The sequence below is a fragment of the Rana temporaria genome, chromosome 7 (genome assembly GCF_905171775.1).
Source record: "Rana temporaria chromosome 7, aRanTem1.1, whole genome shotgun sequence".
Taxonomy (NCBI): Eukaryota; Metazoa; Chordata; class Amphibia; order Anura; family Ranidae; genus Rana; species Rana temporaria.
The window spans coordinates 97,607,453-97,633,728 of NC_053495.1; the positions used below are offsets into that span (position 1 = coordinate 97,607,453).

Consider the following 26,276-nt stretch of genomic DNA (forward strand, 5'->3'; position numbering starts at 1 on the left):
CCACAGATGCAGCCATGTCCCCCCACAGATGCAGCCATGTCCCCCCCCATATGCAGCTATGTCCCCCCATATCCAGCCATGTCCCCCATATCCAGCCATGTCCCCTTATATCCAGCCATGTCCCCCCCATATCCAGCCATGTCCCCCCCATATCCAGCCATGTCCCCCCATATGCAGCCATGTCCCCCCCATATCCAGCCATGTCCCCCCATATCCAGCCATGTCCCCCCATATGCAGCCATGTCCCCCCATATCCAGCCATGTCCCCCCATATCCAGCCATGTCCCCCACATATCCAGCCATGTCCCCCCCATATCCAGCCATGTCCCCCCCATATCCAGCCATGTCCCCCCCATATGCAGCCATGTCCCCACAGATGCAGCCATGTCCCCCCCATATGCAGCCAATCCATGTACTCCCCATATGCAGCCATGTCCCCCCCCATATCCAGCCATGCCCCCCATATGCAGCCAATCCATGTCCCCCCCATATGCAGCCATGTCCCCCCATATGCAGCCATGTCCCCCCCATATGCAGCCATGTCCCCCCCATATGCAGCCATGTCCCCCCATATGCAGCCAATCCATGTCCCCCCCCATATCCAGCCATGTCCCCCCCCATATATGCAGCCATGTCCCCCTTACCTGCATGCTGCTGCTGCCCCGCCGCGCCGCCTCTTGGTTAATACGGGCGGGGAACATTACAGCTTTCATTTGAATAGCTGTAGTGATTCGCGCCGCGCCGCGTATAGACACTCCCCCTTGCTCGGGATTGGACAGTTCATCCGAGCAATGGGGAGTGTCTATACGCGGCGCGGCGGGAAACACTACAGCTATTCAAATGAAAGCTGTAATGTTCCCCGCCCGTATTAACCAAGCGGGGATGCGGCGTAGCGGCGGCGAGTATCGGATCTGGCATCGGGGGCATTTGCTGGAGTACAAGTACTCCCGCAAATACTCGGAATCGGTCCCGATACCGATACTAGTATCGGTATCGGGACAACCCTAATATGTATATATATATATATATATATATATATATATATATATATGTATATTTCAGTATTCTGTGACAAGACAGTATTATTTTCCTTAAATTAAAGTCATGACAGAGTTAAATCCTCCCAGAGTAAAGATGGAAGCCATATGTTTTTCTCAACCCCCTCCTCTCTCCTCCCATCGACCAAAGATAAAATGGCCCCCATGAGTATTTGCCTCGTGGTGAAGAAGAGATGTAATAAGAGAAGACCATATGAATGAGGCAATCAGATGCACCCATATGAGATGATGCTTGCTTATGTCACTTTGTCTATAAAAGCTGTGATTTGAATAAAGCTTTTTCTCTTTACCGTTGTAAACGATGACGACTGCAGCGTGAATCATTTTTCCTCCTGTTTGCATGTTCACATCATGAATTTGGCTCAGCGGCAGAATAGAACATGTATCCTGGAATTGAGCCAGGGAAAATCTATTACAAGTGTTGCCAGCATTTCTGCAGAGGTTGAAGGGGTGGGAGGTCAGCCTGTCAGTACTCAAACACTGGGCCTGATTTACTATGCTCTGTGCGCTGCGCTGGTTCATGCCTTAATTAGTGCGCCGTGTGGAGGCTTAATTGGGCGCATGAAAAAGCGTAGCAGCCGGCGCATTGAAAGTAATATGTAAAGCCGCGCCGAACTCCCTATAGAAGTCTATGGGAGAAATCAAAAGTGTTCATTTTAAAGGCTAATCTGCTAGTTTTGTCCTAAAAAGTGTTTGGGGACCTCAGTCCTGCCCCAGGGGACATGTATCAATGTTTTTTTTATTTTTTAAAACGGCCATTTTTTCGGGAGCAGTGAAATTAATAATTCTTAAAGTGAAACAATAAAAGTGAAATATTCCTTTAAATTTCGTACCTAGGGGGGGTGTAATGTCAGCATGTGAAATAGCGCATTTTTCCCGCACTTAGAACTGCCCCTGCACAAAATGACATTCAGAAGGAAAAAAGTCATTTAAAAATTCACACGCGGCTATAATGAATTGTCGGCTCTGACAATTCTAAAGGGATTCATTCATAAAACAAACAAAAAAATGTGTAGGGGTTCCCCCAAATTAAATTACCAGGCCCTTCAGGTCTGGAATGGATATTAAGGGGAACCCCGCCGTAAAAACCCCCAAAAAAAAGACGTGCGGTTCCCGGCAAATATCCATTCCATGCCCTTCAGGTCTGGTGTGGATTTTAAGGGGAACTCCACCCCAAATTGAAAAAAAATGGCGTGGAGTCCCCCTAAAAATCCCCACCAGACCCTTATCCGAGCACGTTGACCTGGCCGGCCGCAGAAAAGAGGGGGGGACAGAGTGCGGCCCCCGGGGAGGATGTCCCCATGTTGATGGGGACAAGGGCCTCATCTCCACAACCCTTGCCCGGTGGTTGTGGGGGTCTGCGGGCGGGGGGCTTATCAGAATCTGGAAGACCCCTTTAACAAAGGGGACCCCCAGATCCTGGCCCCCCCCCCCTATGTGAAATGGTAATGGGGTACATTGTACCTCTACCATTTCACCCCAAAAAAAATGTCAAAGTGTTAAAAATGACAGTAGCCGGTTTTTGACAAATCTTTTAATAAAATCTTCTTTTCTTCTTTCCTTCGGGTTTCTTCCGCTGCTTCTTTCTTGGGTCTTCTCGTCCACATCTTGCCCGACGTGTTCTTCTATCTTCTCCGTCCGTCCTTCAGCCTTCTGGTCCCGCATCTTGCCCGACGTCTTCTCCTGTCTTCTTCTCCGTCCGTCCGCCAGCCTCCTCGTCCGCATCTTGTGTCTTCTCCGGTCTTCTTCTCGGTCCGCCAGCCATCTCGTCCACATCTTTTTCTTCCCCGGACCCAGCGTTTGAATTTGATTTGGCCGCCGTGTTGCGCTCCTGGGACCCGCCCCCCTCTGACGCCACAAGTAAACTCCTTAGAAGGTCATGTGCGTCAGAGGGGGGCGGGGTCACAGAGCGTCACACAGCGGGGGAATTCAATTTCAAGCGCGCCGCCCGGAGAAGAAGTTCCCGCCGTGTCACACTCATGTGACCCCGCCCCCCTCTGACGCACATATGCCACACGCGGACTTTCATATGAGTTTACTTGTGGCGTCAGAGGGGGGCGGGTCCCAGGAGCAGGAACACGGCGGCCAAATCAAATTCAAACGCTGGGTCCGGAGAAGAAAAAGATGTGGACGAGGAGGCTGGCGGACGGACGGAGAAGAAGACAGGAGAAGACGTTGGGCAAGATGCGGGACCAGAAGGCTGAAGGACGGACGGAGAAGATAGAAGAAGACGTCGGGCAAGATGTGGACAAGAAGACCCAAGAAAGAAGCAGCGGAAGAAACCCGAAGGAAAGAAGAAAAGAAGATTTTATTAAAAGATTTGTCAAAAACCGGCTACTGTCATTTTTAACACTTTTGACATTTTTTTTGGGGTGAAATGGTAGAGGTACAATGTACCCCATTACCATTTCACATAGGGGGGGGCCAGGATCTGGGGGTCCCCTTTGTTAAAGGGGTCTTCCAGATTCTGATAAGCCCCCCGCCCGCAGACCCCCACAACCACCGGGCAAGGGTTGTGGGGATGAGGCCCTTGTCCCCATCAACATGGGGACATCCTCCCCATGTTGAGGGCATGTGGCCTGGTGCGGTTCAAGAGAGGGGGGGCCGCACTCTGTCCCCCCCTCTTTTCTGCGGCCGGCCAGGTCAACGTGCTCGGATAAGGGTCTGGTGTGGATTTTTAGGGGGACTCCACGCCATTTTTTTTTCAATTTGGGGTGGAGTTCCCCTTAAAATCCACACCAGACCTGAAGGGTCTGGTATGGATATTTGGGGGGACCCCACGCCATTTTTTGGGGGTTTTTTTACGGCGGGGTTCCCCTTAATATCCATTCCAGACCTGAAGGGTCTGGTAATTTAATTTGGAGGGACCCCCATTTTTTTTTTTTTTTTTTTTATTATTTTTAATGAGCAATGACTGTATTCTTTATAGCCATGAGTACTTTAAACTTCCTTTTTTTTGTTTCACTTCAGAAATGACATCTTGTACAGGGACAGTTCTAAGCACGGGAAACATGCGTGTACCCCCCCTCCCCCCCTGTATGAAATTTAAAGGAATATTTCACTTTTATTATTTCACTTTAACCACTTCCATACCGCGCCTATTCTGGCACTTCTCTCCTTCATGTAAAAATTATATTTTGTTCCTGGGAAATTAATCAGGACCCCCAAACATTATATATAATTTTTTAGCAGACACCCTAGGGAATAAAGTTAGCGGTCATTTTTTATTTGATTTCCAACGGTATTTGCGCAATAATTTTACTAACGCCTTTTTTTTGGCCCAAAAAAAAAACACGGTTCATGAATTAAAAAAAAAAAAAACAGTAAAGTTAGCCCAATTTTTATGGATAATGTTAAAGATGATGTTACACCGAGTAAATAGATACCTAACTTGTCACGCTTTAATATTGTACACACTCATGGAATGGCGCCAAACTTCGGGACATAAAAATATCCATAGGCGATGCTTTTTTTTTTTTTTACAGGTGACCAGTTCAGAGTTACAGAGGAGGTCTAGGGCTAGAATTATTGCTCTCGCTCTAACGCACGCGTCAATACCTCACATGTGTGGTTTGAATGGTGTTTACATATGTGGGCGGGACTTACATGCATATTTGCTTCTGAGTGCGAGCTTCTAGGGACAGGGGCGTTATTTTATTTTTTTGTTTGTTTTTTTTACCTCATATTTTTATTCTTGCACTTTTTTGACACTTTTTTTGATTTTGGATCACTTTTTTTCCTATTACAAGGAATGTGAACATCCCTTGTAATAGGATTAGTGTGTGACAGGTCCTCTTTATGGAGAGAGGCGGGGTCAATAAGGCTGGAAAGCATGGTATTGAAAAAAAAAAAAAAAGATCTCATGCTTTCAGCTGCAATCATGTTCGTTCAGCACAGTGGTGTAGTGTATAGCACTTTGACCTAGCAGCAAAAGAGTCGTTGGTTCGAATCCCGCCCGTGACAGCATCTGCATGGAGTTTGCATGTTCTCCCTGTGCCTGCGTGGGTTTCCTCCCACAATATAAAAACACGCTGTAAATCGGATCCGGTCTAAATAAGCCCTAATATGCAGTAGTATATTTAGGTTTTGTTCTGCCCTAGGCCTGACTACATATCTGCACCTCCTAATAGAAAAATGACCCACCCCTTCCTGTCAAGGTCACACCCTGTTTTTGTATGACCCGCCCAGGAATTTTCAGGGGACCCACACACTAGTTCTGGGGGGGCACTGGATTCCCTTAACCACTTCCATACCAGGCACTTACGCACCTTCCCGCCCAAGCCAATTTTCAGCTTTCAACACTGTCGCACTTTGAATGGCAATTGCGCGGTCATACAACACTGTACCCAAACAAAATTGGCGTCCTTTTTCCCCCACAAATAGAGCTTTCTTTTGTTGGTCTTTGATCACCTCTGCGATTTTTTGTTTTGCGCAACAACTAAAAAAAGACTGCAAATTTTGAAACAAAAAAACGTTTTTATTTTTTTAGGTTAATTTTTTTGTAAATAAGTTTTTCTCTTTCAATTACGGGCACTGATATGGCGGCACTGATGGGCACCGATGAGATGGCACTGATGGACATCGATGAGGTAGTACTGACGGGCACAGATGAGGTGGCATTGATTGGCGGCGCTGGTATGCGGCACTGATGGGCACTCATAGGCGGCACTGATGGGCACTCATGGGCGGCACAGATGGGCACTCATGGGCGGCACTTATAGGTGGCACTGATGGATACTTATGGGTGGCACAGGTGGGCACTAATAGGTGGGCACTGTGCATGGATGGGCACTGTGGGGTGGCACTGATGGACACTGTGGGGTGGCACTGATTTTCCCAGGTTGCCAGTCAGTGCCCATTTGTGGGCACTGATTGGCATCTTTTTTCTTTTTTTTTAATGCTTTTTGTTTTTTTTTCCATATTTTTTTTTTTGCCCACCCTGGTGGTCCAGGGTGGGCATCCCTGGTGGTCCAGTGTGGTGATCCGAGGGGGGGCTGCGCTGATAAACAATCGCGAGTGAGGAAACGCGAGTGAGGAAGAGCCATCGATGGCTCTTCCTGTTTACATCGTGATCAGCCGTGATTGGACACGGCTGATCACGTGGTAAAGAGTCTCCGTCTCCGTGAGAGACTCTTTACCGAGATCGGAGATGCAGGGTGTCAGACTGACACCCCGCATCACCGATCGCCGCGCTGCGTGCCCCCACAGGCGCGCGCGGCATGAAATCCTGCAGGACGTCCTGTCAGGATTGTGTAACCACTTCCCGGACGTAAATCGGCCATAGGCTGGGCGGGAAGTGGTTAATTTGCATAGTTTTTCTCTCACTTCCTGTTTGGCTATGGGGCAGGAAGTGAAGGCAAATCTCCCCAATTGGACACAGATAATACAAAATAAACTGACAGGGCCTATAACCCTCCCTCACTCTATCCAAAATTAAAGAAAATAAAACTTGTTGATTATAGTTCTTGTCAGGGGCGGACTGACCATTGAGTCACTCGGGCACTGCCCGAGGGCCCCATGCCACTAGGGGGCCCCATCCGGGTTGCCAGGCTCAGTAAAACCAGGGACAGTATGTAAAAATCTGTGTTTTTTTTAGATCTGTCCCTGATATGTCCGAAAATGACATGCTTTTAATGTGAATATCCCAAGATTTTATCTGCCCGCCTCTGCACTACCTCCTGGCGTGGTGGCCATCTGTAAGCCAGAGGGGCCCCATAACCTTCTATTGCCCGGGGGCCCCATGAGTTGTCAGTCCGCCCCTGGTTCTAGTTTAAGCACAAATTTCATAGAGTTTTATTGAGAGCCCTAAGAAAATATAACCATGCCAATAGGCCAGGATACAGCGTGGCTAATATGTATGAATGTGTGTGTTAGAGCACCCCACCCAATGTTAACTAAAAAATTATTAATTTGCAAATAAGTATTATCTGCTCATTTTTTTGGGGATGTCTGCACCCCTGATAGTGACAACATTTGTGAGGTGTCTTCACCCTTTCTAATTCATTCACTTCCTGTCACATAGCCAAACAGGAAGTGAGGGTAAAACCTTACTAATATCTTTTCTTGGGGACACAGAGATCAATCTAAATAGTTTCCCATTATGTAAATTGCACTCTAGCATTTTGCTGTGTACACCCCAAATTATTAGGGACTTTGGGGTCCATTTACTAAAGGCAAATCCACTTTGCACTACAAGTGCAAAGCAAGGAAGAAAGAAAACAAAACAACTTTGCTTCTACAGGATTGGATGTTAAAACCATCAGTGCTTCCTCTCTGATTTTCAGCAACTATGCTTGTACTGCAGAGTGGCTTTGCCTTTACTAAACCCCAAACTAAATAATCATTTGGGGCAGGGATCCTCAAACTACGGCCCTCCAGCTGTTGTAGAACTACACATCCCATGAGGCCTTGTAATGCACTGACATTCACAGACATGACTAGGCATGATGGGAATTGTAGTTCCTGAACAACTGGAGGGCCGTAGTTTGAAGACCCATGATTTGGGGTGTACACAGCAGTGCTGGAGTGCAATTTGCTTAATGGGGACACTAGTTAGATTGACCTGTGTCCCCAAGAAATGACACTGGTAGGGTTTTAACCTCACTTCCTGTTCAGCTGTGTGACAGGAAGTGAAGCCAATTTTAAGAAAAGGGACACAAAGCTCAACCCAAAAATAGAAAAACACAAAGCAGGGGTTCTAACACTCACTTGGCTTCCCTCAAACACCCACAATTTGAATAGGATTGCCTTGCGCTAGATTTAAGCACAGTGCTGTAAATCAGCACGTCAAGCCTGTCCACCAATAGCAAACCCCCCCCCCCCACACAGGCCATGTTTGCAGGTTTTCCTTCATCTTGCACATGTGCTTTAAAAGACAGTCTGGACAGCAATTCTTGATAAGAGAAATCCACAAAACATGTCCTGTCGGGGGTACTTGAGGGCTGAGGACCACTGCAGAAAAAAGAAAATACTTACCAGTTTTGTCTTTAAAGTCATGGAGAATAAACATGGCAAACATTTCATGATTACACACCAGGAAAGAAGCTTAGACAAAAATCACACATAATTTGTTAGGCCCAAACCGATTTCAGCTGCAGCTGTCAACATATGTAGCATGAAAAAGTAACAAAAGACAAACTTAAAAATTTTAAAGTAATTTTTAGTGGTCAACAAAACAAGGAAAGCAAAAAAAGACAAACAAACACAAACAAAAATACATTTCAAAATTCTAAATAACCATAGCTTTAACATCTTCACACATTTTTCATAAAATAAGGCCACATAGACAAATACATCAAAGTGAACATCATTTAAAAATAAACCAAAACCATTGGCAAAATAAAACAAAATCCATGCAACAAACCACATTTGTGTTTAGCAACAGCATTTCTGCCAGCCTGCCCCTTCTGAGGGCAGCTGAGGACTGATCGATCCCTGCTTTTTATAACAGTGCTAGTAATGAAGCAATTGAAATCACATGAACAAATTGCAGTCTCTAGTTTGGGTGAGCTTGTAATTGGGCACACCTGCAATTAACCCAAACCACGCTCTATGAGCATCCAAGTGTTTTTCACCTTTTAAAAAGAAAGGATAATTTTTTTCTAAGTGTTTGAGCATGCTCAGTTCATCACACATGTAGGAACCAAGGTGCAATGGAATGAGAGCTTTTTTTTTTTTTTTCCCTGATCTGATGCTTTCCAGCCTGAAGGGGAGGTGTTAAAGACAGAAGTAAACACGCACATTTAATAATCTATTTGTGGGAAAAAAAAGGTTGCCAATTTTGTTTGGGAGCCACGTCGCACGACTGCGCAATTGTCAGTTAAAGCGACGCCGTGCCGAATCACAAAAACTGGCCCGGTCATTGACCAGAAATATGGTCCGGGCTCAAGTGGTTAAAAATTAACAAAACACAAAAGTTAGCCCAATTTTTGGGGATAATGTGAAAGATGATGTTACACCGAGTAAATAGATACCTTACATGTCACGCTTTACTATTGGAAACACTCCTGCAATGGGGCCAAAATTAATTCCGTGAATATCCCCATAGGCGACCTTTTTCTTTTTTTTCCAGGTTACCAGTTTATAGTTACAAAGAAGGTCTAGTGCTAAAAGTATTGCTCTCGCTCTAACGCACGCGTCAGTACCTCACATGTGTGGTTTGAACGATGTTTATATATGTGGGCGGGACTTGCGTAAGTCCCGCCCACATATGTAAAAATTATTTTTACTTTTTGCTATAATAAATATCCCCAAAAATATATATTCTAAAAAATAAAAAAAAACTCAGTTTAGGCTGATACGTATTCTACATCTTTTTGGTTCCAAAAAATCGCAAATAGCGTTTAGTGTTTGGTTTTGGCAAAAGTTATAGCGTCTACAAAATATGGCTTTTTTTTGTTTTAACTAGTTATTGCGGCGATCAGCGATTTTTATCGGTACTGCGACATTATGGCGGACACATCGAACACTTTTTTGGAACCATTGGCATTTTTCTAGCGATCAGTGCTGTAAAAATGCATTGCTTACTATAAAAATGCCACTGGCAGGGAAGGGGTTAACACTAGGTGCGAGGGAGGGGTTAAATATGTTCCCTGGGTGTGTTCTAACTGTAGGGGGGGGGTGGGACTGACATGTGTAAATGACAGTTCGCTGTTCATGAAGGGGAACTCCAGACCCCCAAAAAAAAAAATAAGGTGGGTTCCCTCCAGGTGCATACCAGGCTCTTAGGCTTGGTCTGGAACATAAGGGGTTACGCATTCACGGGTACGCCGCTTGGTATTTACCAAGATTTTCACGGCGTACTGACAAGGCGCACAGGAAGCGCCGAAATTTCTCTCTGCGCATGCCCAGTATGCAAATGAACCTCCCGAGGTTCAGGCGCACTGTGCAAGCGTACGGGGATCTGTTTTCAAAAAACACTTTCCCTTTCAATTCGGCCCGCCAAACACATTCAAACACATGTCACTTCACTTCCCCTGCATCCCCCCACCTCCCCCCTAATAAACTCCCGCCCAAACCCCCCCAATTTACATTTCAATGTGCCATGCGCCAGGTCTGTACTGGTGCACAATGCACCCTCTCCTGGGCGCACGGAGCACATTAGTAACTAGGGAAATACACTGCACTAGCAGCGTATTTCTTTAGTAAATGGCTAAACGGCTGCTACTCCTGCTTTTACTCCATGAGTCATGGAGTAAAGGCTTGGTAAATCAGCCCCTATATGTCGCACACTGCATCAAATTGGTCTGCATGACTGTTATCCCACAAGGAAGCCCCTTCTAAAGCTGATGCACAAGAAATCTTTTTTTTTTAACATAAAGTTTATTTATTTTGAATAAAAAGAATAAAAGAAAAACAGTAAGCAGTGGTTACAGTCACAACTTTCGTAGAAATCAATGTAGATGGTACACAAATAACCAGTAATCCATAAAAAATAAAATAAAGGAATTAAGACAATGGTACCTATTCAGTATTGCATTTTCTTATTACAACTGAGAATGTTATTCATTCTATTCAGGAAGGATACAGATACTAGCATACTTGCTCATTTTTTGTCACTTAACTGAGAACGAAGCCCCCAAAGTCCTCCTCGGTCCCGTCCACCGCCGCCATGTCCCCTCTGGGCTTTCTTCCTGTTATAACCTCTCCGGCGCTGTGATTGGCCAGAGCGCCGATGACGTCACTCCCGCGCAAATGCGCGCGGGACTGGCAGATCCATGCGCATGCGTGGAATTCCGGCATTATTCCCAGCATCTACAGTTCACAAGCCCTGCACGGTCAGTGCGCCTGCGCTGTTGTCTAGACAATGGTGCATTCCTTTCTGCATATATCTCCTAAACCATGTAGGTTTAGGAGATATTACAAACACCTACAGGTAAGCCTTAATCTAGGCTTACCTGTAGATGAAAGTGCTTTAGGAGGGTTTACAACCACTTTAACTTTCCTGTGAGAAATGAGAATTATCTTAAAAGGGAAGTATAGTTATTTTTTTTACTAGTCATAATAACCTCGTGGATGCCTCATCAGATCGATACTACACTGAGAACCGAGCCACCGAACATCGCCGATGGCTCGATTCTCACTCCTCCCCAAGCAGAGCAATGCTGACTGTCAGTCAGCATCACTTCTGCTCTACTTCTCCTTGCTCATTGGAGCGCTAAGAAGTGTAGGGGCGGCGAGCGGCCATCTCATCAGTTCGCTGAGATGCTGAGACTGCCATCAATCAAGGCAGCTGGCCGATCCAAACTTGGAAGTCGGGATGACGCGCTGCCTCGACTGATGGCAGTGACGTCAGTGGAGAGCGGACTTCAGACCACTCTCCGCTAAAAACGGGTCACAGGAGTGCAAAACGAATTGGACTCCTGTGACCCAGAGGAGAAGCACCCGCCTAAAAAGCTCAGGCTGGACTTCTCCTTTAAAGTGTTTGTTAACCCCCCCCCCAAAAAATCAGATCCTGGTTCCTTAAAGGGGTTGTAAAGTAGGGTGACCAGACATCCCCGGTTTCAGGGGACAGTCCCCAGATTGAAGACACTGTCCCCAGACAAAGTCTGTCCCCGGTTGTGTCCCCGGATTGGATTTGAACAGGGGCTAGGACAATTTCAAAGACAGTCAGTGCAGAATTTAAAAAAATATATAAAAATTTGAATTACACCCCCCCCCCCCCCGCTCTGCTACTCCTACTAGCTTAGGGGGTGTATTTTTTTCCATTATTTGTTCCCCTTTCTGATGATCATGTGCTGGTCGGAGCAGAGGGAATATTTCTTTAGTTTCGGGCGCATGCCCATTCAGCTCCGCTTTCATGTTCTTCTCCCGGCCAGCCACTTGCCTGCTTATCTCCTTGCCTTCCCTGGCGGAGTGATCTTCCTCCGCTTCCCACCCAGTAGTAGCCGAGGCCCGGAGAGTAAAGCCTTGTACACACGATCGGACAATAATTGTGTTATGAACGTGTTTTGTCAGATAATCCGACCGTTTGTATGCTCCATCGGACAATTGTTGTCGGAATTTCCGACAACAAATGTAGGATAGCTGCAATCAAATTTTCTGACAACAAATGTGTTCTGTCGGTTTATCCAATCGTGTGTACACAAGTCCGTCAGAACTAAAATCCAAAGTACAAACACGCATGCTCCGAACCAATGCCAACCATAGCACAACATTAGCAGAAGTTGCCCAAAGGGTTGGAGCTAAAGAGCAGAAAAAACACGTAGTTTGCTGAATGTTGCCTGAAAAAGTCTGATGGAAATCTGATAGTGTGTACGAGGCTTAAGACTTGACAGGCTTTGAGTCGCTGATTGCAGCCATTACTAGTAAAAAATAAATAAAAATATATCCCCGGATTTCATTTTAAAAATCTGGTCACCTTATTGTAAAGGTAAATGTTTTTTCCCCTAAATAGCTTCCTTTACCTTAGTGCAGTCCTCCTTCACTTACCTCATCCTTCCATTTTGCTTTTAAATGTCCTTATTTCTTCTGAGAAATCCTCACTTCCTGTTCTTCTGTCTGTAACTCCACACCGTAATGGTAATGCAAGGCTTTCTCCCTGGTGTGGAGAAAGCCTCTTGAGGGGGCGAGCAGGAGTGTCTGATGGAGCGTACAAATGGTCGGATTTTCGGCCAACAGGCTGTCATCACACAATTCCCGTCGGAAAATCCAATTGTGTGTACGAGGCTTTATTAGCGTGTATGGGGCTTTAGTGTCTGCAGGAGCCTGACATTGCACCTGTGATCCACTGATTGCAAGTGCAATGCTTTGCAGGCTACTGTGTAAAAAAAAAAAAAAAAATACAATGGGCCAGATCCACAAAAGAATTACGCCGGCGCATCTCTTGATACGCCGCGTAATTTCAAATTTTGCGCGTCGTATCTTTGTTTTGTATCTACAAAACAAGATACTACTGCATCTCGGATCGATCCGACAGGTGTACGTCTTCGTACGCCGTCGGATCTTAGGTGCAATTTTTCAGCGGCCGCTAGGTGGCGTTTCCGTAGAATTCCGCGTTGAGTATGCAAATTAGCTTGTTACGGCGATCCACGAACGCACGTCCGGCCGGCGCATTTTTTTACGTCGTTTGCATTCGGCTTTTTCCGGCGTATAGTTACCCCTGCTATTATGAGGCGTACTCAATGTTAAGTATGGCCGTCGTTCCCTCCTCGCATTTTGAATTTTTTACGTTGTTTGCGTAAGTCGTTCGCGAATAGGGATTTGCATAGAATGACATCACTGTCTTAAACATTGGCTTGTTCCGGTTTCATTTCGAGCATGCGCACTGGGATACCCCCACGGACGGCGCATGCGCCGTTCAAAAAAAACGTTGTTTACGTCGGGTCACGACGTATTTACATAAAAAACGCCCCCATTACATCCATTTGAATTCTGCGCCCTTACGCTGCCAAAGATACACTACGCCGCCATAACTTACGGCGCAAATTCTTTGAGGATTCGAAAAAAATAAAATAAGTTACGGCGGCGTAGTGTATCTTAGATACGCTGTGCCCGGCGGAAAGATGCGCGGAGGTATGTGGATCTGCCCCAATGGGTTTAGAATATACAGTATGTGCTGGAAAATACTAAGGGCCAGTTCACACCAGACACAGTTCCGTACAGTTTTGTGTGCATTTTCTCTACACTAAAAATGCATGCACAGTGTTTTCCATGTATTCCAATGGCTCTAGTTCACACCATGCAGTTAGTTTCCGGTGCAGAAACTGACTGGAAACTGACTGCTTGGTGTGAACTAGAGCCATTGGAATACATGGAAAACACTGTGCATGCATTTTGTGCAGAAAAAGTGCACAGAGAACTGCGTCTGGTGTGAACTGGCCCTTACACGTATCCAAATAAAGACTACAATAAATATGTGAAATATACTTTAACAATATGGGCCACAAAGAACAGGTATTCACCGGAATTAGTCTAGGTTTCCACTATTGCAACCCCAAAGTCGCGTGATTTTGCCGTGATTTTGATGCGACTTGAAGCAATGCCTCTGTATTATTGAGGTCTATGGACCTTAAGTCGCATCAAAGTGGGACCAAAATAGTACAGTGACTACCTTGAAATCGCTGCGACTGGAAATCGTACAGATATGAACAGTACTCATTGGAAATCATGGGGTAAAACTTGTCATGTGACATTGCAGTCCCAAGTCGCAGGACAAATCGCACAAGTGGAAACCGAGCCTTACTGATAAGCCCAACAATTCGCAAAACCACCTATCAGGGCTGTTAAAAAAGATGGTAACTATAGATGAGAACAAAAGAACAAAAACCTATTTTAAAGGTGGCATCTGAGTAGAAGTATTGCATTTAGAAATATGTTACCTAGATATAATATGGTGACATGTTCAATACTTATTTTACACAATGTACACAGTATATTGTACATTCACATCAGTGAGAGAGTAATCAGGGAGCCTGGACTTAGGAAAGGGTTAAACCAACAAGGTGTGTGCGCAACTTTGTATTATAGGAACTGTCAGACAGGAGGGGAACTAACTCTGCGCATGCTCAGTAAATACATCAGCTCTTCCTCACTGAGTGGTCACATGGTCATGACATCATCGAAGGTCCTTTGCCTGCCAGTGTCTGTGGGATCCATGTGATAACATATGTGTCAGTGTAGGTGAGTTGTGATGAAGGAAGGTCCTGGGGACACCGGAGTGTACTGGTCTCCTCAGTCACTCTGCAGAGGGCGTGCTTGTGGTGCCCATAGGACTCTTATCTCTCATACAGGCTGGGTGTTATGAGGGGGAACCATGCAGTGTGACGTCAGCCTGTACACAAAGAATTTCTCGTGTATATCCATTCTAAATGATCACAAATCTGTTATTGGTGATCAGGAGACCTCACTGTGACTGAAGTGCTTTCTGAGGCCCTGTCACTACTTTGTTTGATCAGTGGTGTGGGAAAGGACAAGCATCATACTCACTATACCCAGCAGTGATGACACAGACTATACATGTACTGCAGTCACCCCAGTCTAAGACTTATGGGGGAGTCAGATCTGTGTATGCCTCAGTCTCCCCCACCCATCAGTCTGTTCTCTCACTGTCATGTCAGATTGGGATTGTTCTAACGGGACCAGTAACGCTTAAAGCGGGGGTTCACCCTTAGAGGGCACTTTTCCCCCTTAGATTCCTGCTCGTTATTACTAGGGGAATCGGCTATTTATTTTAAAATATGTGCAGTACTTACCCGTTTACGAGACGCATCCTCTCCGTCGCTTCCGGGTATGGGCTTCGGGAATGGGCGTTCCTTCTTGATTGACAGGTTTCCGAGAGGCTTCCGACGGTCGCATCCATCGCGTCACGATTTTCCGAAAGAAGCCGAACGTCGGTGCGCAGGCGCAGTATAGAGCCGCACCGACGTTCGGCTTCTTTCGGCTACGAGTGACGCGATGGATGCGACCGTCGGAAGCCTCTCGGAAGACTGTCAATCAAGAAGGAACGCCCGCTCCCGAAGACCCATACCCGGAAGCGACGGAAGAAGATGCAGCTCGAAAACGGGTAAGTACTGCACATATTTTAATATAAATAGCCGATTCCCCTAGACCGAACGAGCAGGAAGCTAAGGGGAGATTTTTTTTTTTTTTTTAAATGGGTGAACTCCCGCTTTAACCACTTGCTTACTGGGCACCCCCCTCCTGCCCAGACCAGTTTTCAGCTTCCAGTGCTGATGCACTTTGAATGGCAATTACGTGGTCATACAACACTGTACCCAATTCCCCCCCCCCCCCCATAAATTGAGCTTTCTTTTGGTGGTATTTGATCACCTCTGTGGTTTTTATTTTTTTGTTAAAAAAATATAAAAATACTTTTTTTTTTTTTTTCAATCTTTTTTTTTTGTTATAAAATTTTGCAAATAGGTAATTTTTCTACTTCATTGATGTACGCTGATGAGGCTGCAATGATAGGCGGCACTGGTGGGCACCGATAAGGCAGCACTGATAGGTGAAACTGATGGGTGGCACTGAGAAGTGGCACTAATAGGTGGCAGTGATGGGCACTCTGATAGGTGGCAGTGATGGGCACTGATCGGCAGCACTGCTAGGTGGCACTGATTGGCACCACTGGTGGGCATTGATAGGTGGCACTCGTTGGCATTGATAGGTGGCACTGGCAGGCGGTAATAGTGGACTCAGATGAGGCAGCTGTGCCTCTTCCTCTTCGGGACCAATGTTCCTTGCATATAAGCCAGTGAACGGCTTTTAGGCCTCATGCACACTGGATGTTTTTGCAGCAGCTGTTTTTGGCAGTAGACGTTTTTTTCTACAGTCAATAAACTCTCCATCATGTTATCCTATGTGTCCATGCACGCATAGGCTGTTTTCAGCAGTAAAAAAAACTCCAAAACTAGTGGGTTCTGAGAGACGTTCTAACGCTGATAAACGTTACTCACCAGCGTTTTTGATCCATTGAAAAAAATATATTTTCTTCAACAACAAAAAACGCTAATGCAGAAAAACGCTAATAAACGCTATTGAAAAAAGTTGAAAAACTTACTGCAAAGCTACTGGCGTTTTTATAACGTTATTTTAACGTCCAGTGTGCATGAGGCCTGAGAAAAGCTTTTGTTTACATCATGTGATCAGCTGTCATTGGCTGACAGCTGTTCATGTGGTAAGGGGCCATGATCGGCCCCTTACTCGGATCTGGGATTGCCCGAGTCTCAGTGACTCGGTGATCACAGCGCGCGCCCTGCAGGGGGCGCACAGGGATCATGCAAAGGGGAGGCCATCTTGCAGGACAGTGTGAAAGTAGCATAGAAAACAGAAATGCTTGCCAGTATGCTGTTTGTATTTCCTACAGCAGTGATCACATGATGGTGTATAGTGGGTAACAACCCTTGTTACCGCATGCTTTGCCATAGTGTGCGTTGCTGCCAGTTGACATCACATGCAGTCCAGTGTGGTTTTTTTTTTTCCTGCATCAAATACGCATGGAAAGTAAGTTATATGGTTTCCAATGGCATAGTTCACACCAGTGCAGTCAGGGTGGTACAGTATGCCGCGTACACACGATTATTTTTCGGCATGAAAAAAAACGTTGTTTTAAAAAAATTTCATTTAAAATGATCGTGTGTGGGCTTCACATCATTTTCGGGTTCTGAAAAACGACAATTTTTTTTCCCGAACATGCTGCATTTTTTAACGACGTTTTAAACAATGTCGTTTTTTGGGTTGTAAAAAATGATCGTGTGTGGGCTAAAACGACGTTAAAAACCCGCGCATGCTATGAGATGAGAGCGCTCGTTCTGGTAAAACTACCGTTCATAATGGAGTAAGCACATTCATCACGCTGTAAGGCTGCTTTCACATTGGTGATAGAGCCGCGGTGACGGTATAGCCGCGCTATTTGTAGCGCGGCTATACCGTCGTATTTACCGCGATATTTGGGCGCTAGCGGTGAGGTTTTAACCCCCGCTAGCGGCCGAAAAAGGGTTAATACTGCCCGCGTTGCGGGCGGTATTACCACGGTATTACTGCGGTTTCCCATTGATTTCAATGGGAAGGCGCGGTGAACACACCGCTCCTATACCGCAGTAAAGATGCGGCTAGCAGGACTTTTGGAGCGCTCCTGCTAGCGCACCGCTTCAGTGTGAAAGCCTTCGGGCTTTCACATTGAACACTACAGGGCAGGTTTTTTTCATGCGGTATAGCAGCGCTATTTTTAGCGCTGTACCGCATAAAAGGGTCCTAACAGACAGAAAAGCGTGAATCGTCTTTTACTAACACGGAATCGGCTAAAGCAGCCCCAAGGGTGGCGTCATCCGCATGGAACTTCCCCTTTATAGTGCTGTTGTAAGTGTTGTACATCACCGCGCTTTGCTAGAGCATTTTTTTTAAAAACGATGGTGTGTGGGCAACGCGTTTTAATGATGAAGTTGGAAAAACGCTGTTTTTTCTACATGCCGAAAATTGATTGTGTGTACGCGGCATTACAGTTCCAGAGGGAAAAAAGGCAGAACATGCTGCATTTTTCCTGCACTGGACCATATTGGAATGCATGATGCATAAAACACATCAAAAACGCACCGGCCCCCAGCACAGTTAAAAAAAAAAAAAAATAAAAAAAAACAGGAAAAAAAGTAGAAAAAAAGCACCTGGAAACACAACTGTACGTATCAAAAACGCGTTTGAAACACATCCAAAACAGATCTGGTGTGCAGGTTTGTAGTGTGAACTAGCGCTTGGGGCCAGACCAAAGAAACACAGTCTGGATGCGTTCCAGATACTTTTCTGCATGCACGTTTGGTGCATTTTTTTAGCATTCCCCCCCCCCCCCCCATTTTTTTCCTAAAGGAGTTGTAAAGTAAAACATTTTTCACCTTAATGCAATCTATGCATTAAGGTGAAAAAACATCTGATGCTGCCGCCCCCCCGAGCCCCCCTTATACTTATCTGACCCCTCTAAGTCCGCGCGGTCCCGAGATCCTCTTCGCCGCTCAGCCTGGCCGCTGATTGGCTAGAGCAGATGGATTGAGAGCAGCGCAGCCATTGGCTGGCGCTGCTGCTGTCAATCACATCCAGTGACGCGGTGCGCCGAGGGGCGGGGCCGAGTGATACAGTGAGCTCGCTGTATCAAGGGAGCGCGCCCGCAATTACTCACCACCATGCAAGCTCTCTCGCATGACTGTGGTGAGTAATTGCGGGGAGGACCAGAGACAGCCGCCGAGGGACCCCAGAAGACGTGGATCGTGGGCACTCTGTGCAAAACGAACTGCACAGTGGAGGCAAGTATAACATGTTTGTTATTTTAAAGTAAACATTTTTTCCTTTAATAACCCTTTAACCACTTCCCGACGGCCGTACGACTATATACGGCCGCGGGGTGGTTCAACTTCTCTGGGGCGCCGTGTTTTCACGTCCGCCCCTTTCCGCGTTCCCTTGGACACAGCCAATCACAGATCGCCGTGAACGGCCAATTGGTGTGGGCGTTTGCTAGGCGATCTGTGCGGCCAATGAGAGATGATCTCATATGTTTACATATGAGATCATTTCTCATTGCCGGCTCTCACAGAGAGAGGAGATCGATCTGTGTCTCTTGTACATAGGGACACAGATCGGTCACCTCTCCCAGTCACCCCGCTTCCCCCACAGTTAGAACACTATATAGGGAATACATTTAACCCCTTCCTCACCCCTAGTGTTAACCCCTTCCCTGCCAGTCACATTTATACAGTAATTAGTGCATATTTATAGCACTGATCGCAGTATAAATGTGAATGGTGCCAAAAATGTGTCAGATGTGTCCGCCATAATGTCGCAGTCACAATAAAAATCGCAGATCGCCGCCATTACTAGTAAAAAAAAATAATAAAAAAAAATAATTTTGTCCCTTATTTTGTAGGCGCTATAACTTTTGTGCAAACCAGTCACTTATTGCGATTTTTATTTATTTATTTTTTTATTTTATATTTTTTTTACTAAAAATATGAAGAATACGTATCGGCCTAGACTGAGGATAAAAAAAAAAAATTGAGCTATTTATTATAGCAACAAGTAAAAAAAATATATATATTTTTTTTCAAAATTGTCGCTCTATTTTTGTTTATAGCGCAAAAAATAAAAACCGCAGAGGTGATCAAATACCACCAAAAGAAAGCTCTATTTGTGGGAAAAAAAGGACGTACATTTTTTTGGGAGCCACGTCGCACGACCGCGCAATTGTCAGTTAAAGCGACGCAGTGCCGAATCGCAAAAAGTCCGCTGGGCAGGAAGGGGGTTTAAGTGCCCAGTAAGGAAGTGGTTAATCTTAAATGAGGACATATGTTCCAGTGTGTTTTTGATGCGGTTTACAGCATTGCAGTCCAGTCCAGTGCAAGAAAAATACTTTTTTTTCTGGAACTGAAAAGTCCTGGAACTGACTGTGTGAACTATGCCATTGAAAACCACATAACTTACTTTCCATGCGTTTTTGATGCAGAAAAAAACACTGTACTGCATGTGGTGTGAATTGGCCCTAAAAGTATTTTTTAACCTTGATGCATTCTCTGCATTAAGGTAAAAAAATGTCCCAGTACTTGTATCCCCTCCCCCTCCCTAAATAGTTCTCACTCAATTCAGGGCTGTGCCTGTCTGCAGCAGTTCTGTACTCACTTCCTACTATCACTATCACAGGGGACAGGGGCATCAGTGAGAGCTATTTGGCTTCTGCTGCTGTCAATCAAATTCTGTGAGCAGAGAACAGGGGCAGGGCTGAGCTGTGCCGTATGTGTTTATAGATACACACAGCCTTGGCTTGGGAGCCCACATGTGTGCCCTCATAGCACACCGCTTGCTGTGGGGGCATAATTTAGAAGAGAAGGAGCAGAGCGTGCCAGCGGGAGACCCCAGATGAGGCTCTGTGCAATTTGGTTTATTATAAAATATTTTTTTTATTTACTTTGTCACTCTCTCAATCAACTTTGACTATTTTTAGTCCTTCTGTTAGTAGTATTAGTAAATAGGAAAGTATATCATTGACTTGTTTTAAACTTTTATTTTTTTTTACAAAATTTCTGCAAAGAAACATTGTGAACAGGCGGGCATTTTATTGCAGAAGAGACATGCAATGTATAAACATACCTACCTGCCTGCTCAAAGCGATCCCCTGTGTATGCGCAGCTCAGCTGGCTTGATCCTGTGTGCTGGGATAAGATGAGAAGTTATCCTGCACCAGTCAATGAAGATGTTTAACCACTTAAGGACCCCCTACCAACGATATACGTTGGCAGAATGGCATGGCTTTGCACAAGCACGTACGTACCTGTACGTGTCTCTTTAAGGCCCAGCGTGCGGTCGCGAGCACGCCGCCGGAGGCGCGCTCACGACCCGGTCCGAAGCTTCGTGACCGCGGGACCAGATCGCCGCTGGTGTCCCGCGATCAGTGACCGGAGCTGAAGAACGGGGAGAGGTGTGTGTAAACACACCTTCCCCGTTCTTAATTGTGGCAGTGTCAGTGATCGTCTTCCCTGATATAGGAAAAGACAATCACTGACGTCACATGTTCAGCACCGCCCCCCTACAGTTAGAAACACATATGAGGTCACACTTAACCCCTACAGTGCCCCCTTGTGGTTAACTCCTAAACTGCAATTGTCATTTTCACAGTAATCAATGCATTTTTATAGCACTTTTTGCTGTGAAAATGACAATGGTCCCAAAAATGTGTCAAAAGTGTCCGATGTTAGTAGTAAAAAAAAAATTGTTAATAAAAATGCAATAAAACTTTCCCCTATTTTGTAAACGCTATAAATTTTGCGCAAACCAATCGATAAACGCTTATTGCGATTTTCTTTTTTATGCCAAAAATAGGTAGAAGAATACGTATCAGCCTAAACTGAGGAAATTTTTTTTTTATATATATATATATATTTTTGGGGGATATTTATTATAGCAAAAAGTAAAAAATATAGATTTTTTTTCAAAATTGGCGCTCTATTTTTGTTTATAGCGCAAAAAATAAAAACCGCAGAGGTGATCATATACCACCAAAATAAAGCTCTATTTGTGGGAAAAAAAAGGACGCCAATTTTGTTTGGGAGCCACGTCGCACGACCACGCAATTGTCAGTTAAAACGAGGCAGTGCCGAATCGCAAAAAGGGGCAAGGTCCTTAACCTGCATAATGGTCCGGGTCTTAAGTGGTTAAGGGGTTCTTTACTGTAATGTCGCGTACACACTGACGGAAAATCAGACCGCGTGTAGGCTCCATCAGACATTTGCTGTTGGAATTTCTGACAACATATGTTTGAGAGCTGGTTCTCAAATTTTTCCACGACAAAACTTGTTGTCGGAAATTCCGAGCGTGTACACATGCTAAAGCAGAAGAGCTGCACTGGCTATTGAACTTCATTTTCTTGGCTCGTTGTACGTCACTGCGTTCTTGACATTTTCAATTTTTGACAACATTTGTGTGACCGTGCGTATGCATGACAAATTTGATCCAACATCCGTCAGAAAAAATCCACGGTTTTGTTGTCGGAATGTCCGATCGTCTGTACGCGGCATTACAGTGGTAGAGATGTGCAACTCCTTTATGCAGTTGATGGTGTTAGCAGAGAATATAGATACATTCAAACAACTTTTAGATCCGTTTCTTAGACATAGCATACAGGGATATGGAAATTAGTAATGACATAAAAGCATTTCCATACAAATGTGTTTTCTGCAATAAGGTACCCAATTGCTCACAGTCTTTAAAACTGAGACTTAAAGCGGTTGTAAAAGAAAATATTTTTTTTCATAATAAGCATCCTTTACCTGCAGACATTCCTCTTTTCACTTCCTCATTGTTCGTTTTTGCTCAGAAGTTGCTCTATTTCTTCTCTGTTCTGTTCACTTCCTGCTTGTCTGATTTTACTGACCACCGTGATGGGAGGCTTTACTGCGGTGGTCAGTGACGTGCTCACCCCCTCCTGGGAACTACATCTGTGCGGCAGGACGCCCTCTACATGTTAGAGACTTCAAGGAGGTGTGAATTACTGGGCTTGCCACAATTCATACTGCGAAATGTAGTTCTTGCATGAACCAGTGCCTCAAACCAGGAAGTGAATGAGAGAACAGAAACTAGAATACCGGAGGTGATATAGATGAAGGGATTTAATAGGTATTTACTTGTTTTTTTAACAGAATCATTACACTATTCTGTCTGTCTACCTTGCAGACATTAATATCAGGCAATTTTTTTTTTTCCTTTAGTGACCCTTTAAGGTGATTGTAAAGGTTCGACATTGCGACGGACATATCGAACACTTTTGACATTTTTGGGACAGTTTTTACAGCGATTAGTGCTATAAAATTCCACTGATTACTGTGAAAAATGTGACTGGCAGGGAAGGGGTTAACACTAGTGGGCGATCAAGCAGTTAACCACTTGCTTACTGGGCACATATACCCCCTTCCTGACCAGAGGACTTTTTGCGATTCGGCACTGCGTCGCTTTAACTGACAATTGCGCGGTCGTACGACGTGGCTCCCAAAAAAAATTGGCGTCCTTTTTTTCCCACAAATCAAGCTTATTTTTGGTGGTATTTGATCACCTCTATGGTTTTAATTTTTTGCGCTATAAACAAAAATAGAGCGACAATTTTGAAAAAAATAAATACATTTTTTTACTTGTTGCTATAATAAATAGCTAAATTTTAGTCTAGGCCGATACGTATTCTACATATTTTTGGTAGAAAAAAAAAAATCGCAATAATCGACTGGTTTGCGCAAAAGTTATAGCGCCTACAAAATAGGGGACAAATTTATTATTTTTTTTATTCGTTTTTTTTTTTTACTAGTATTGGCGGCGATCTGCAATTTTTATTGGGACTGCGACATTATGGCGGACACTTTTGACACATTTTTGGCACCATTCACATTTATACTGCGATCAGTGCTATAAATATGCACTAATTACTGTATAAATGTGACTGGCATTGAAGGGGTTAACACTAGGGGGTGAGGGAGGGGTTAAATGTGTACCTTAGTGAGTGTTACTTACTGTGGGGGAAGGGGACTGACTGGGGGAGGTGACCGATCTGTGTCTCTATGTACAAGAGACACAGATCGGTCTCCTCTCTCTCTGACAGGACGTGGATCTGTGTGTTTACACACACAGATCCACGTCCTTGTCTCTGTAACCGCCGATCGCGGGAGCCTGGCGGACATCGTGGCCGCCAGGCACGCGCATCGGGATCTCAGTGATGCAGCAGGCACGCCGGCGCGCTCGTGCGCCCCCCAGTGGCCAGGAGGAGCAGAGGCCGTAAAAACACGGCGAGTTAGAGAATTAGAACCACCCTGCGGCCGTATAAAGTCGTACGGCCGTCGGGAAGTAGTTAAATATGTTCCCTAGGGAGTGATTCTAACTTTAGGGGGAGGGGACTCACAAGGGGAGGAGAGCGATCTGTGTTCCTCTGTACTGGGAACACACATCGGTCTCCTCTCCTCTGACAGGACATGGATCTGTGTGTTTACACACACAGATCCACGGTCCTGCTGTAATCACGGGCAATCGAGGGTGCCTAGAGGCCATTGCGGCCGCCGGGCACGCGCACTAGGTCCCGAGCGATGCCGCGGGCACGCGCGCATGCCCCCTAGACGGCTGGGAAGCCCAGGACGTCATATGACATCCACCCAGGAAGGGAGATCCCTCCTGTGGATGTCATATGTACATAGGCAGGATGGGAAGTGATTAAATAAAGGGCAGCATAAAATTGCACATGAAAATTATTGTGGATGGATTATCAAGAAATGTAGAAGTAAAAGGAAAGAAAAGCTAAGAATGTTCTAATATTTGCTTTATTTTTATTTTTTAGGGCCTTCTGTGGATTATTGACTTTTACCTGAAAAATGATTCTTGTGCTGCCAAGACTATATCTTGGTAACATCAGTGATGTTGAAGATGTACAACATTTACAAGAATCTGGTATCACCCACATACTGACTGTAGATAGTGTACAACCTGATCTGACTTCATTCCAGACAAAGTTTGTTAATTTGTTGGACGATTCCATTGCAGACATTTTGAGTTGCTTGCCTGAGTGTCTAAACTTTTTGAAGGAAGCATTGGCAACCGCTGAATCATCTGTTCTTGTTCACTGGTAAGTTCTATTATACATTTGGAAATGCAACAGTTTTAACAGGTTCTGTACTTCTTACCATCCAAGACAGTAGTTCCCAACCTTAGTTAGTCCTCAATCCTCAACATGTCATGTTTTTAGGATTTCCTTCACCTTTCACAGGTACATTAACAACTTGCGGACTGCCCGCCGTCGTTATACGTCGGCTGTTTGAAGAGGGATAAAAGTGGTCTCTGTGGTGGATTCGCAGAGACATATTTTTTTTTTTTTCAAATGACATTACATTTTTTTAATTTTTTTTCCATTTTAGTGTAAATATGAGATCTGAGGTCTTTTTAGCCCCAGATCTCATATTTAAGAGGTCCTTTCATGCTTTTTTTCTATTAAAAGGGATGTTTACACTGAAGAATACACATGCGTTCACCAAGGTGTACGAGTGTTCGCGGCTCTTTGGCAGCCATGGCGCACGTGGCTTCGCCACAGGCATTGTGCGCACATGGAGCAGCGCATGCGCCGTAGCCTAATCTTGTCGTGCAAAAAATCGCATCATATGCAAATACAGCCAGAGGCTTCCAGGCACTCTGACCCATGTTGCCTGTCTGGTATGGTGCCTACTGTCAATGATGCTGCATCAGCCTATATCACCAGGGACGATCTGTCCTCAGCTCTAGCCGGGTTAGAGGACAGGATTGTTGGCATGATTGCCTCCATTTTGCAGGGTGGCAAGAAGCATGACAGATCCCCCTCCCCTGATCCTCCTAACTTGGAGCAGGAATGGGTTGATGATGGGGAAGAGCTAAATGCCAAGGATTCTGTGGAGGGCAGTCTCTTCCTTAACCACTTAAGCCCCGGACCATTTTGCTGGTCAAAGACCAGAGCACTTTTTGCGATTCAGCACTGCGTCGCTTTAACTGACAATTGCGCGGTCGTGCGACGTGGCTCCCAAACAAAATTGGCGTCCTTTTTTCCCCACAAATAGAGCTTTCTTTTGGTGGTATTTGATCACCTCTGCGTTTTTTAGTTTTTGCGCTATAAACAAAAATATAGCGACAATTTTGAAAAAAAATATTATTTTTTACTTTTTACCATAATCAATATCCCCCAAAAATATATAAAACTATAAACTAAACTATTTTTTTGCTCAGTTTAGGTTGATGCGTATTCTTCTACATATTTTTTGTAAAAAAAAATCGCAATAAGCATTTATTGATTGGTTTGCGCAAAAGTTATAGGGTTTACAAAATAGGGGGTAGTTTTATAGCATTTTTATTAATATTTTTTTTTTTTACTAGTAATGGCGGCGATCAGCGTTTTTTTTTTTTCCCGGGAACTACGACATTATTGTGGACACTTTTGACACATTTTTGGGACCATTGGCATTTTTATAGCGATCATTGCTATAAAAATGCATTGATTACTTTTTAAAAATGCCACTGGCAGGGAAGGGGTTAACACTAGGAGGCGGGGAAGGGTTTAAGTGTGTTCTAACTGTATGGGGGGGGGTGTGGCCTCACTAGGGGAAATGACTGATCGCTGTTCATACATTGTATGAACCGAAGATCAGCATTTCCCCTGCTGACAGGACCGGGAGCTGTGTGTTTACCCACACAGCTCCCGGTCCTTGCTCTGTAACGAGCAATCACGGGTGCGCGCGCCCCTATTGGCTGCTGGGC

At 45.0% G+C, this 26,276-nt stretch overlaps 1 protein-coding gene across 1 annotated transcript in view; it reads left to right on the forward strand.

Annotated features, from left to right (window-relative positions):
* The first annotated feature begins 14,565 nt into the window (after positions 1 to 14,565).
* DUSP12 (dual specificity phosphatase 12) overlaps positions 14,566 to 26,276 on the forward strand; it is a 55,481-nt gene continuing 43,770 nt past the window's right edge. The window contains exons 1-2 of the mRNA XM_040359720.1: positions 14,566 to 14,678; positions 24,340 to 24,624. Coding sequence (XP_040215654.1) covers positions 24,374 to 24,624 — 251 coding nt within the window. The 5' untranslated portion in view covers positions 14,566 to 14,678; positions 24,340 to 24,373. The remainder of the gene's footprint in view (positions 14,679 to 24,339; positions 24,625 to 26,276) is intronic.